We start from the raw sequence: 13,542 nt of genomic DNA, 5'->3' as shown, positions 1-13,542 counted from the left end.
CTGTAACCAGAGAGGATCACTGTGGTGGTTCTGAACGGGGAACTCTGTAACACTAAAGACGGCGGCAACGACAAAGAATTGCTGCAAAATAAACATACATTTGTTGTTTAAATAATAACAAAGATCAAATCTAAATATTTTTTGTATTTTTTTTATACTAATAAAATATCGATAATTATCGATTAGGGATGCTCGATATTGGCTTTTTACCTATACCGATATTGTCCAACTCTTAATTTCCGATACCGATATCAACCGATATCAACCGATACCGATATATGCATGGGTTCCCCCCCCCAAAAAATGGAATAATTTCAGGTAATTAAAATTACATATCTCTTATTTTGAATTAACACAACATTATGCATACTTTGACAATAAATAAAATCAGATTTGTTCTTACTTACTTGCTGGGTAAATAAAGGTTATACAAATGTAATTTTTTCCGATATCACATTTTAATGCCGATATACGGCCGATAATATCGGTAGGCCGATAATATCGGACATCCCTATTATCGATACTTTGGTCCAGTTATCGATTCTTCCAAATGGCATATGGTCTCAGCCTCACTGATGTACATCTCAGGAGCTGAGTCTCCTTCCTGCACGGCTTGGGGCCCCAGTTTATTTCCCATCAGATATAGAGAGGTTGTGGTGTTCTCGGTCTTCCAACATGGCAGCCTGTAACACGGTTTGTACATGTGTTACGTGCAATGGAAGACACGGCGGCCGCGTATGTGCAAAACAAGGTTGGTGATGTGAATAATATGAGGGATGCATCGGCGCAAATGTAACAACACTAGGGGGTGTACGTTCGATTACGATTCTTCAGCAACGATTCAATGCATCAGACTCCCTCCTCTCTCACCCCTCCTCTCCTCCCTCTCTCCTCTTCCTCTCTCTCCTCTCTCTCCACCCCTCCTCCCTCCCCTCCTCTCCACCCCTCCTCTCCTCTCTCCTCTCCCTCTCTCTCTCCCTCTCCTCTCTCCTCTCTCTCCCCCTTCTCTCCCTCTCCTCTCTCTCCACCTCTCCTCTCCCTCTCTCCACCCCTCCTCTCTCTCCACCCCTCCTCTCCTCTCCTCTCTCTCCCTCTCCTCTCTCTCCTCCTCTCCTCCTCTCCCTCCTCTCCTCTCCTCTCCCTCTCCACCCTCTCTTCCTCTCCTCTACACCCCTCTCTTCCTCTCCTCTCCTCTCCACCCCTCTCTCTCTCCTCTCCACCCCTCTCTCCTCTCCACCCTCTCTCTCCTCCTCCCACTCTCCTCTCCTCTCCTCTCCACCTCTCCCTCCTCTCCACCTCACTCCCTCCTCTCCACCCCTCTCTTCCTCTCCACCCCCTCTCTTCCTCTCATCTCCACCCCTCTCTCTCTCCACCTCTCTCCTCTCCTCTCCTCTCCACCTCTCTCCTCTCCTCTCCACCCCTCTCTCCTCTCCTCTCCTCTCCTCTCCACCTCTCTCCTCTCCACCTCTCTCTCTCCTCTCCACCCTCTCCTCTCCTCTCCACCTCTCTCCTCTCCCCCTCTCTCCTCTCCACCTCTCTCCTCCCTCTCTCTCCTCTCTCTCCACCTCTCTCCTCTCCACCTCTCTCCTCTCCACCTCTCCCTCTCCTCCTCTCCTCCTCTCCTCTCCCTCTCCCTCCACCTCTCCACCCCTCTCTCCTCTCCACCTCTCTCCTCTCCACCTCTCCTCTCCACCTCTCCACCTCTCTCCTCCACCTCTCTTCTCTCCTCTCCACCTCTCTCCTCTCCACCTCTCTCCTCTCCACCCCTCTCTCCTCTCCACCCCTCTCCCTCTCTCCTCTCCACCCCTCTCTTCCTCTCCTCTCCACCCCTCTCTTCCTCTCCTCTCCACCCCTCTCTCCTCTCCACCCTCTCTCCTCTCCACCCCTCTCTCTCTCCTCTCCACCCTCTCTCCTCTCCTCTCCACCCTCTCTCCTCCTCCACCCCTCTCTTCCTCTCCTCTCCACCCCTCCTCTCCTCTACACCCCTCTCTCTCCTCTCCACCCCTTCTTCCTCTCCTCTCCACCCCTCTCTCCTCTCCTCTCCACCTCTCTCCTCTCCACCTCTCTCCTCTCCACCCCTCTCTCCTCTCCCTCCTCTCTCCTCTCCTCTCCACCTCTCCTCTCCACCCCTCTCTCCTCTCCTCTCCACCCCTCTCTCCTCTCCTCTCCACCCCTCTCTCCTCTCCTCTCCACCTCTCTCTCCTCTCCTCTCCACCTCTCTCCTCTCCACCTCTCTCCTCTCCTCCCCTCTCTCCACTCCTCTTCCTCTCCTCTCCACCCCTCTCTCCTCTCCTCTCCACCCCTCTCTCCTCTCCTCTCCACCTCTCTCCTCTCCACCTCTCTCCTCTCCTCCCCCTCCTCTCACCCCTCTCTCTCCTCTCTCTCCACCCTCTCTCCTCTCCTCTCCACCTCTCTCCTCTCCACCTCTCTCCTCTCCACCTCTCTCCTCTCCTCTCCACCCCTCTCCCTCTCTCTCCACCCTCTCTCCTCTCCACCCCTCTCCTCTCCTCTCCACCTCTCTCCTCTCCACCTCTCTCCTCTCCTCTCCACCCCTCTCTCCTCTCCACCTCTCTCCACCCCTCTCCACCCCTCTCTCCACCCCTCTCTCCTCTCACCTCTCTCCTCTCCTCTCACCCCTCTCTCCTCTCCACCTCTCTCCACCCCTCTCCACCCTCTCTCCACCCCTCTCTCCTCTCCACCCCTCTCCACCCCTCTCCACCCCTCTCTCCTCTCCTCTCCTCTCCACCTCTCTCTTCTCTTCTCTCCACCTCTCTCCTCTCCTCTCCACCCCTCTCTCCTCTCCACCCTCTCCACCCCTCTCCACCCCTCTCTCCTCTCCACCCCTCTCCACCCCTCTCTCCTCTCCTCTCCTCTCCTCTCCACCTCTCTCCCTCCTCTCTTCCTCTCCTCTCCACCCCTCTCTCCTCTCCACCCTTCCACCCTCTCCACCCCTCCTCTCCACCCCTCTCTCCTCTCCACCCCGCTCCCCACCCCTCTCCCCTCTCCAGTGTTCTCTACCAGCAGCAGAACCAGCCTATGGATGCCCTCCAGGCCTACATCTGTGCGGTGCAGCTGGACCACAGCCACGCGGCTGCCTGGATGGACCTGGGCACGCTGTACGAGTCCTGTAACCAGCCGCAGGACGCCATCAAGTGCTACATCAACGCCACGCGCAGCAAGGCCTGCGCCAACACCGCCGCCCTCATGCACCGCATCAAATGCCTACAGGTGGGTGGAGCCCCGATCTGGAGAAAGGCTCGTTGACGATGTCACAGGAGGGTGGGGGTGTTAGATATAGTGTCCGCTCACTGGTGGTGTTCCAGCCTGCACTAACGTTAAACAGGGTTCGCACAAGGTCCTTGAAGTGCTTAACACTTTGGTTGCCATGGGTTAAATTCATGATATACCATAGGTTGCCGGCTCTATTTGTCTATGGAGAAGTACCCCTTCTTTGCAGGGCTATAACTTTTTAAATTCTATTGCTACATTGCCATTATTAGGGCCCATTCAAAGTCCTATATGTATTGTTCATTGTGTAGCAACGTTAAACTTTTTCATTCACATATTCATAGTAAAGTATGTCTAATGTATAAGTATGTTTCATCTCTTTCTGCAGCTTTCTCCAGAACGTGATCTATAGCCCCAAATGCATTATATTGATGATGCAATACAGTTTTATGGCAATCAGCGCATATAAAAAATTCCAACTAGATGTACTTCTAGAAGTTACTACACATCATCTGATGTTGACCGGATGGGCTAGGGGGCGTTTATAATTCCGTGGGCAGCGGTATACCAATCATCTAATGTGGGTCAAATGTTGATAATAGCAGTTAGTATCGAAGACGGTAACGTTACACGCTAAAACTCACCCAGTCTCCGCGCGCCGTTGGGCGATCATCGTAGAGTAGACATTTATCATTATGGTCTGTAGATTTACCCGGTCCATCTCCAGCTTGTATAATGGTATAACGTCCAAATCATGTCGTTTATCGAGTTATTGGCAATCGATCACTGTGTATTGTGACGAGCTAGAATGCCGGGACCTATAGCGAGTGCCCGGAAGTAATACGGCCGTCCAGCACAACCTCTATGCCACTTCCTGTTAAGCGATTGCGCCGATCGGCCACCAGATGGCGCTCCTGAACCGCCAGAGAGCTCAGTGGATCCTCCTGGTGGATCTCAGGCCAGCGGAGGGGACATATGAATCCGATCGCAGATTTTTGAAATATTGATATAAGGACGCTTTAAAGCGTCCTCCGGCAACTTGAGCATGGCCGGGAATGACGCTTTAACACGGCTCCTGGCAGCCAAAGTGTTAAAGTGCTTGATTTTTTTACACGCAACAAACGTTTTGTTCATCCATGATAAAATAGTTCTCAATCAAGAAATAGATTTTTTTTTTATCTAAAGTAACTAATTGTCGGAAATTGGTTTTGAGCCATAAATATTGGATCAGATGATTTTTTCCAAAAAAAGTAAGTAAACGATTCATTTACATTTTGTCGTTTAGCTGAATGCTTTTATCCAAAGCGACTTACAGGTTCTGTAGGACAAGTCAGCAGTTATACATTTTTTTAGATAACTATCCTATAAAAAGATGTCGTCAAAGACACGCCTGTGGTCTTGATGCTCGCGCTGCCAGTCTGGACTTGAGTGGGAGGCGGGACTCCGCTGTCTCGCCCTATAGGAGGCGCTGTCTCATCACGTCCCGGGGCTGCTCTCGCCCTATAGGACAAAAAACGCCTCCAAGAAAAACATGCAGGAATGCGTCTTTGTGTGTTTTGATGTTTTTGTTCCAGCACGTTCACAGCAAATGTGTCCCTTTTCTCTCTCTCTCTCTCTCTCTCTCTCTCTCTCTCTCTCTCTCTCTCTCTCTCTCTCTCTCTCTCTCTCTCTCTCTCTCTCTGTCTCTCTCTCTCTCTCTCTGTCTCTGTCTCTGTCTCTCTCTGTCTCTCTCTGTCTCTCTCTCTGTCTCTCTCTGTCTCTGTCTCTCTCTCTGTCTCGTATTCACCAACCCTCGCTTTGCCACATCTCCTGGCCTCTGTTTTTTCCCTCCTTGTGTTTTTCTCCCTAACACCCCCCCCCCCCCCCCCCCCCCCCCCGTCACTTCTTCACCGACCTTTGACCTCTGTTCAACTTTGTCCTCCTTTACGTCTCCTATCTGTTCGTCTCCCTCATTGCTTTTCTTTTTTTTCCTCTTTCCATCTGCTCTTCACCCTCCTACCCTCCCTCCCTCCCTCCCTCCCTCCCTCCCTCCCTCCCTCCCTCCCCCTCCCTCCCTCTTTCCTCCCTCCTTCCATTCTCCCCTCTGTCATCCTCATTCACTCCCTCCATTCCTGTCTTTTCTTTCTCCTCCCTCCTAATCCTTATGCTGCGCTGTTCCGTCCTTCACTCCCTCCCTCCCTCCTCTCCCCTCTTTCTTTTCTCCTGTCTCTCCTTTTTTGCTTGTGCTCCTCCTCCTGCTCCTGGTCCCCCTCCTCCTTCTCTTCCTCCTCCCTCATCCTGCTCCTCCTCCTTCTCCCCCTCCTCTCCTCTTTCTCCTCTTCCTCTCTCCTCTTCCTCCTCTTCATCCTCCTCCTCCTCTTCCTCCTCCCTCTTCCTCCCTCCTCCTGCTCCTCCCCCTCCTATCTCCTCTTCCTCTTCTTCCTCTTCCTCCTCATCCTCCTCTTCCTCTCTCTCCTCTCTCTCCTCATCCTCCTCCTGCTCCCCTCTTCCTCTTCTCACCTCCTCCTCTTCCTCCTTCCTCTTCCTCCTCCTCTTCCTCCTCCTTCTCCTCCTCCTCCTCCTCCTCCTCTCTCCACATCCTCCTCTCCCTCCTCCTCTTCCTCCTCTCCCTCCTCCTTCTCTCTTCCTCCTCCTCTCTCCACATCCTCCTCACCCTCCTCCTCCTCCTCTCCCTCCTCCTTCTCTCTCCCTCCTCCTCCTCCTTCTCTCTTCATCCTCCTCCTCTCTCCACATCCTCCTCCTCCCCCTCCTCCTCTTCCTCCTCTCTCCAGGCGTGTAAGCCCCACCACGGCTCTGAGGGCGGGGGGTCGGGTCGGTCACTGCCCCCCCATGTAGGCTCTCTGGGCCAATCAGAGGAGCAGTCTAGTCCTGCCAAGAGGAGGAGAGGCAACAGCCCGGCCAAGGTAACCATGGCTACTAGGGATGAGTTAGAATGTGCCAAGGTAACCATGGCTACTAGGGATGAGTTAGAATGTGCCAAGGTAACCATGGCTACTAGGGATGAGTTAGAATGTGCCAAGGTAACCATGGCTACTAGGGATGAGTTAGAATGTGCCAAGGTAACCATGGCTACTAGGGATGAGTTAGAATGTGCCAAGGTAACCATGGCTACTAGGGATGAGTTGGAATGTGCCAAGGTAACCATGGCTACTAGGGATGAGTTAGAATGTGCCAAGGTAACCATGGCTACTAGGGATGAGTTGGAATGTGCCAAGGTAACCATGGCTACTAGGGATGAGTTAGAATGTTCCAAGGTAACCATGGCTACTAGGGATGAGTTAGAGCCAAGGTAACCATGGCTACTAGGGATGAGTTAGAATGTTCCAAGGTAACCATGGCTACTAGGGATGAGTTAGAATGTGCCAAGGTAACCATGGCTACTAGGGATGAGTTAGAATGTGCCAAGGTAACCATGGCTACTAGGGATGAGTTAGAATGTGCCAAGGTAACCATGGCTACTAGGGATGAGTTAGAATGTGCCAAGGTAACCATGGCTACTAGGGATGAGTTAGAATGTGCCAAGGTAACCATGGCTACTAGGGATGAGTTAGAATGTGCCAAGGTAACCATGGCTACTAGGGATGAGTTAGAATGTGCCAAGGTAACCATGGCTACTAGGGATGAGTTGGAATGTGCCAAGGTAACCATGGCTACTAGGGATGAGTTAGAATGTTCCAAGGTAACCATGGCTACTAGGGATGAGTTAGAGCCAAGGTAACCATGGCTACTAGGGATGAGTTAGAATGTTCCAAGGTAACCATGGCTACTAGGGATGAGTTAGAGCCAAGGTAACCATGGCTACTAGGGATGAGTTAGAATGTTCCAAGGTAACCATGGCTACTAGGGATGAGTTAGAATGTGCCAAGGTAACCATGGCTACTAGGGATGAGTTAGAATGTGCCAAGGTAACCATGGCTACTAGGGATGAGTTAGAGCCAAGGTAACCATGGCTACTAGGGATGAGTTAGAATGTTCCAAGGTAACCATGGCTACTAGGGATGAGTTAGAATGTTCCAAGGTAACCATGGCTACTAGGGATGAGTCGAAAAATATATATATGATTATTTTATTTTATAATTTTTTTAATTTGTTTTATTATTATTATTATTATTTGTATACATTTTTATATTTAGAGGCAGCCTAATTTTCATAGCCTAATTGAACTAAAAGATGCACATGCTACTGTTTCTGTTTGTTTATTAAAACCGGTGGATGGGCCGATGCAATGCTGTTATTATCGGCTACGATGGTGAACGGTGTTATTTTGATTTATTTGTCGGGTCAGCTGAGCCGATCAACGTTCTGAAGGATTATCTGAAGTGCCTATTTATGTGCAATACCCTTTGATTTTAATGATCCATTCTATTAAAAAGAATAACTGAATTGAACTGAAACTGAAAATTTTAACGGAATTTAAACTGAAACAGAAAATAACAATTTCATGTTGTTCTTAATTTTTTTGGGTGGGAGTGATTTTTCTAATATTGAAAAGTGATTTTGGTCAGTCACGCACATCCCTAATGTCTCCACCTGAACCTCTTTCGCCCGTGCGGGCCGCTACCGGTCCCAAAATGACATCACGTCATAAACCAGTCTCTCTAGAGTCTGACTGTCTGACATAATTAGTGTTTTTTCCCCCCCCAAACGTATTCAAGAGTGAACATCATAACCATGTCACAACAGCAGTCATATTTTCAGCAATACGTTTGTTTACCTATAATAGGTTAAAGTGTTATTAGTGAGATTTTAGTTTTTGAAATGTGTTTGTTGTGATCGCGGAGATCCGCCATTTTTAATAAGCGGCCCGCGCTGAAGGATGGGAAATGTAGTCCTTTTGAGAAGAGGACATCCAGTGAGCGTTGGAACTACACTTCCCAAAGGCTTCTAGCTCCCATCAAGCAAATTACCTGTGAATTTATTTTTAATTATCTTATTACTCGCGATTATATACCACTGTCACTGAACGTTATTGGCATATATTGGAGCGCAGTTAGTTTGTCTCCCCTATTTTGAGCATTTAGCAAACATCCGATTTGAAATCGGTTTCAAAATGGCGGAGCTCTTGCAAGAATAAACAACCTACTGTACATACAGTAATTTCATTCTCTGTTCTTCATGCATGCCTGGTGATACTAAATCCAAATTGAACTCTGCCATTGGAAAGAGTAGATTTGTCCCAATCCATAGTGTGCACGTTGGCTATAATAAGGTCATTTATAGGCCTCAAATTCTATATTCTATAATAATATTTCAAATTGCATGGGTCCGGATGGCAGAATTCTGTATCTACAAAACCTTCTGTTTAATGAAATGATCTTCCCTTTATTCATTTCCTTAGATTTTTTTGTACACCTGATCTCAAGAAGGTACTGAACAGTGGCAGTTTCTTATGTCTGGTCATTTTTAGCATGGTGTTATTCACTGTCAAAGATGCAAAGAAAAATCATAATTCATATTATCCTTTGTTTCATCACAATTTTAGCAAGCCTAGTAATAGACACAATATTTCTGACACTGGGAATACATTCACTGAGGTCCATAGATGTCCCTAGATACCAAGAACATGCAAATGGTGTTGTAGAAGTGGAGCAATATTCCATTTGTTAGGTATGTATTTTAGGCGGATTTTCAGAAAATAGGGCTCCGGGCTTAAGAGGTTAAAGGAGCACTCCGCCCAAAAACACATAATCGCACGCACGTCCTAAAAACTCACAACTAACAGTTTTGCGCACATTCATTTTGTTCCTTCAGCGCCAGGGGGTTATTCAATGGATATAGTTTGAATGCCAAATTTGCGAGTGCTTAAAATATATCTTATATTATAGCTATGGGTCTAATACACCCGTCGATTGTCAGTGAGTTGCTTCCAGTCAACATGCACAAAACAGATTGAACGGGCGGGCGGGGTTAGGTCGCTTTCACATATAGTTTTGGTGACTCGGTGCGGTTCTGGTGGTGAAGTTGCAACATTGTTGCATTCTTCATTTGGTTCGCCTGCGTTCACACTAAAATCTGTGAGGCGCACCAAACTATCTGAACAATGTCACGCGGTCGAAAAGGGCGCTCGTCTATTGGACACAATGGAGAGTGGAAATCCCTCCCCTTCAGAAAGTGAAATGCGGAAATACACAAACTGCGTAGCCGTGAGCAGGCGTGATAGTAGCAGAGGCGTGGCACTGATAGAGAGTGGAAATGTGTGTGTGGCTGCGAGCCCGTGTGTGTGTGGACTGCGATCCATGTCTGACTCCAGATCAGCGGATCACCCAAGTCTGTCCACGAGACATGTTTACACAGTGTGCTTGTACTGCCGCGCGCCACGGTATTAATAATAAGCCGTGTTTCTATTGGACAGTGGAAATGTGTGGGTGGCTGCAAGCCCGTGTGTGTGCGCGCGCGCGTGTGTGTGTCTGTGTGTGTGTGGACTGGAGCCCTCCAGTTCAGCGGAGGCGAGTTGTTCTATTGAAGCCGATTACCACCATCCTCTCGCTAAACAACTTGTACACCACGTTGTTATATATATAATAATAACAATATAATAAGCCGCGTTTTTTCTTCCTTCTTCCCAAGATGCACAGTTAGATATATAGATAGATAGATAGATAGATAGATAGATAGATAGATAGATAGATAGATAGATAGATAGATAGATAGAGAGATAGATGCAGTGTGCTTGTTTGTTTGGCAGTGAGTGCTGCGAGCAGTGGTAATAATAATCACTTCCTATATTTGGTTCGCGTTTGGTCCGCTGAAGCGAACCGAGACCTACGTTTTCAGGCGGACCAGAGTTCGTGTGTTTGGTCCGCGAACCGAGTTCGACGCGCATTCACACAGACCCGAAAAACCGGACTATCGAATTCTGGTCCGATAATCCGGACCAAACAGCCCCTGTGTGAAAGCGACCTTAGTGGTCCATGCCATCGTTGTAAAGGCCTGCCTCGCCTCAGTATTTAAACCCCGCCCCCACGGCTCAGATCGGCTCAGAAAACACACCAGGCCGTTTCCAATGAAGTGCAATAGCTCCGCAAGGCAGTAGAGGGCGGTGTTGACAGTCTGCCAGCTCAGACAGGGTCTGACTGGCTGTTGTCTCTCTCTCTCCAGGGTTAGAGTTAAGGTCCTGACTGACTGGCTGACTGACTGTTGTCTCTCTCTCTCCAGGGTTAGAGTTAAGGTCCTGACTGACTGACTGACTGACTGTTGTCTCTCTCTCTCCAGGGTTAGAGTTAAGGTCCTGACTGACTGACTGGCTGTTGTCTCTCTCTCTCCAGGGTGACCCGTGGGCCAGTGGTTCCGTACAGCAGCCGGCTCCCCCCCCCACCTGGTACCTCTCGCCACAGAAACTGCAGGTGGGTCACCTGACTGACCGCTTAGCCTCTTTCAGTGGCGTCACGCCGGAATGAAACCACTGTACTGAGATACTGTGAGACACACTTATGTGTGGTTTACATTGATGGTAACAAGCTCATATTAATGTTTATTTGGAGGGTGTATTCCATTTAACTGGTATATTATATGGAGAGAGTATTCCATTTAACTGGTATATTATATGGAGAGAGTATTCCATTTAACTGGTATATATGGAGAGTATTCCATTTAACTGGTACATATGGAGAGTATTCCATTTAACTGGTATATATGGAGAGTATTCCATTTAACTGGTATATATGGAGAGAGTATTCTATTTAACTGGTACATATGGAGAGTATTCCATTTAACTGGTATATATGGAGAGTATTCCATTTAACTGGTATATATGGAGAGTATTCCATTTAACTGGTACATATGGAGAGAGTATTCCATTTAACTGGTATATATGGAGAGTATTCCATTTAACTGGTACATATGTAGAGAGTATTCCATTTAACTGGTACATATGGAGAGTATTCCATTTAACTGGTACATATGGAGAGTATTCCATTTAACTGGTACATATGGAGAGTATTCCATTTAACTGGTACATATGGAGAGTATTCCATTTAACTGGTACATATGGAGAGAGTATTCCATTTAACTGGTATATATGGAGAGTATTCCATTTAACTGGTACATATGGAGAGTATTCCATTTAACTGGTATATATGGAGAGTATTCCATTTAACTGGTATATATGGAGAGTATTCCATTTAACTGGTAAATATGGAGAGTATTCCATTTAACTGGTACATATGGAGAGTATTCCATTTAACTGGTATATATGGAGAGAGTATTCCATTTAACTGGTATATATGGAGAGTATTCCATTTAACTGGTACATATGGAGAGTATTCCATTTAACTGGTACATATGGAGAGAGTATTCCATTTAACTGGTATATATGGAGAGAGTATTCCATTTAACTGGTACATATGGAGAGTATTCCATTTAACTGGTACATATGGAGAGTATTCTATTTAACTGGTATATATGGAGAGTATTCCATTTAACTGGTATATATGGAGAGTATTCCATTTAACTGGTACATATGGAGAGTATTCCATTTAACTGGTACATATGGAGAGTATTCTATTTAACTGGTATATATGGAGAGTATTCCATTTAACTGGTATATATGGAGAGTATTCCATTTAACTGGTATATATGGAGAGTATTCTATTTAACTGGTACATATGGAGAGTATTCCATTTAACTGGTACATATGGAGAGTATTCCATTTAACTGGTATATATGGAGAGTATTCCATTTAACTGGTATATATGGAGAGTATTCCATTTAACTGGTACATATGGAGAGTATTCTATTTAACTGGTACATATGGAGAGTATTCCATTTAACTGGTATATATGGAGAGTATTCCATTTAACTGGTAAATATGGAGAGTATTCCATTTAACTGGTATATATGGAGAGTATTCCATTTAACTGGTACATATGGAGAGTATTCCATTTAACTGGTATATATGGAGAGTATTCCATTTAACTGGTATATATGGAGAGTATTCCATTTAACTGGTACATATGGAGAGAGTATTCCATTTAACTGGTACATATGGAGAGTATTCCATTTAACTGGTACATATGGAGAGTATTCCATTTAACTGGTACATATGGAGAGTATTCCATTTAACTGGTACATATGGAGAGTATTCCATTTAACTGGTACATATGGAGAGAGTATTCCATTAACTGGTATATATGTGTTGTGACCCCCCCCCCCCCCGTCAGTAATGTTGTTGTTGTGTCCCTCCCCGTCAGTAATGTTGTTGTTGTTGTGTCTCCCCCCCCCAGCTGTTGCAGCAGTTGAGAGCGCCCCCCCGCTCCAGTCTGAAGCCTCTGCAGCTGCAGATGTTGGAACAACTGGAAGCGCAGCTCAACCTGATGCAGCAGCACCAGCAACAGGTAACGGACCGCCGTGTTGTGACCCGAACCCACTCAGTACCCACTCAGAACCCACTCAGAACCCACTCAGAACCCACTCAGAACCCACTCAGAACCCACTCGGAACCCACTCGGTACCCACTCAGTACCCACTCAGTATCCACTCAGAACCCACTCAGAACCCACTCAGTACCCACTCAGTACCCACTCAGTACCCACTCAGAACCCACTCAGAACCCACTCAGAACCCACTCAGTACCCACTCAGAACCCACTCAGAACCCACTCAGAACCCACTCAGTATCCACTCAGAACCCACTCAGTACCCACTCAGTACCCACTCAGAACCCACTCAGTACCCACTCAGAACCCACTCAGTACCCACTCAGAACCCACTCAGAACCCACTCAGAACCCACTCAGTATCCACTCAGTATCCACTCAGAACCCACTCAGAACCCACTCAGAGTGGGGGCCATCCAGCCATCCTCTCTACTATTCTGTATGTATTGATCTCTCATCGTCATCGTATTAACCGGATCCATCCACTGAGTTAAAGGGGAACTCCAACATTTTGGGAAATTAGCTTATTTAACATCTTCCCTGGAGTTAGACAAGAAGATACATACCTTTTTTGTCTCTGTGCGTGCATTTTAGCTTTGGGAATAGACGCTCCGTTAGCATAGCTTCGCTTCATCACTGGAAGTGAGGCAGGACAGTAGCCTTACAGTGCCTTACAGTGTATTGCAAGGTCTGACATTGACCAAACTTGATATGCATGACCTTGGTGGGCTCTAGGTCAACTCCTGAAAAGGGGGTCAATGTCAGACCTTGCAATCAAAAGTTAGGGGGCGCACTGAAATTATGGCAAGGGTTATTAGCCGCCTAACTTTTGATTGCAAAGTCTGACATTGACCCCCTTTTCAGGAGTTGACCTAGAGCCCACCAAGGTCATGCATATCAAGTTTGGTCAATGTCAGACCTTGCAATACACTGTAAGGCACT

The 13,542-nt window shown here is 47.3% G+C and overlaps 1 protein-coding gene across 1 annotated transcript in view; it reads left to right on the top strand.

Annotated features, from left to right (window-relative positions):
- LOC311248450 (lysine-specific demethylase 6A-like) overlaps positions 1–13,542 on the top strand; it is a 128,753-nt gene that overhangs the window by 22,179 nt on the left and 93,032 nt on the right. Inside the window, exons 5-8 of the mRNA XM_084339326.1 lie at positions 3,009–3,228; positions 6,000–6,131; positions 10,494–10,571; positions 12,450–12,560. Of these exons, the coding sequence (XP_084195452.1) occupies positions 3,009–3,228; positions 6,000–6,131; positions 10,494–10,571; positions 12,450–12,560 (541 nt within the window). The remainder of the gene's footprint in view (positions 1–3,008; positions 3,229–5,999; positions 6,132–10,493; positions 10,572–12,449; positions 12,561–13,542) is intronic.

Source organism: Notolepis coatsorum (genome assembly GCF_963971535.1).
Source record: "Notolepis coatsorum genome assembly, contig: SCAFFOLD_204, whole genome shotgun sequence".
Classification (NCBI taxonomy): domain Eukaryota; kingdom Metazoa; phylum Chordata; class Actinopteri; order Aulopiformes; family Paralepididae; genus Notolepis; species Notolepis coatsorum.
Note: the sequence above shows the minus strand (reverse complement) of the source record. Positions and strands in the feature narration are given on the sequence as shown.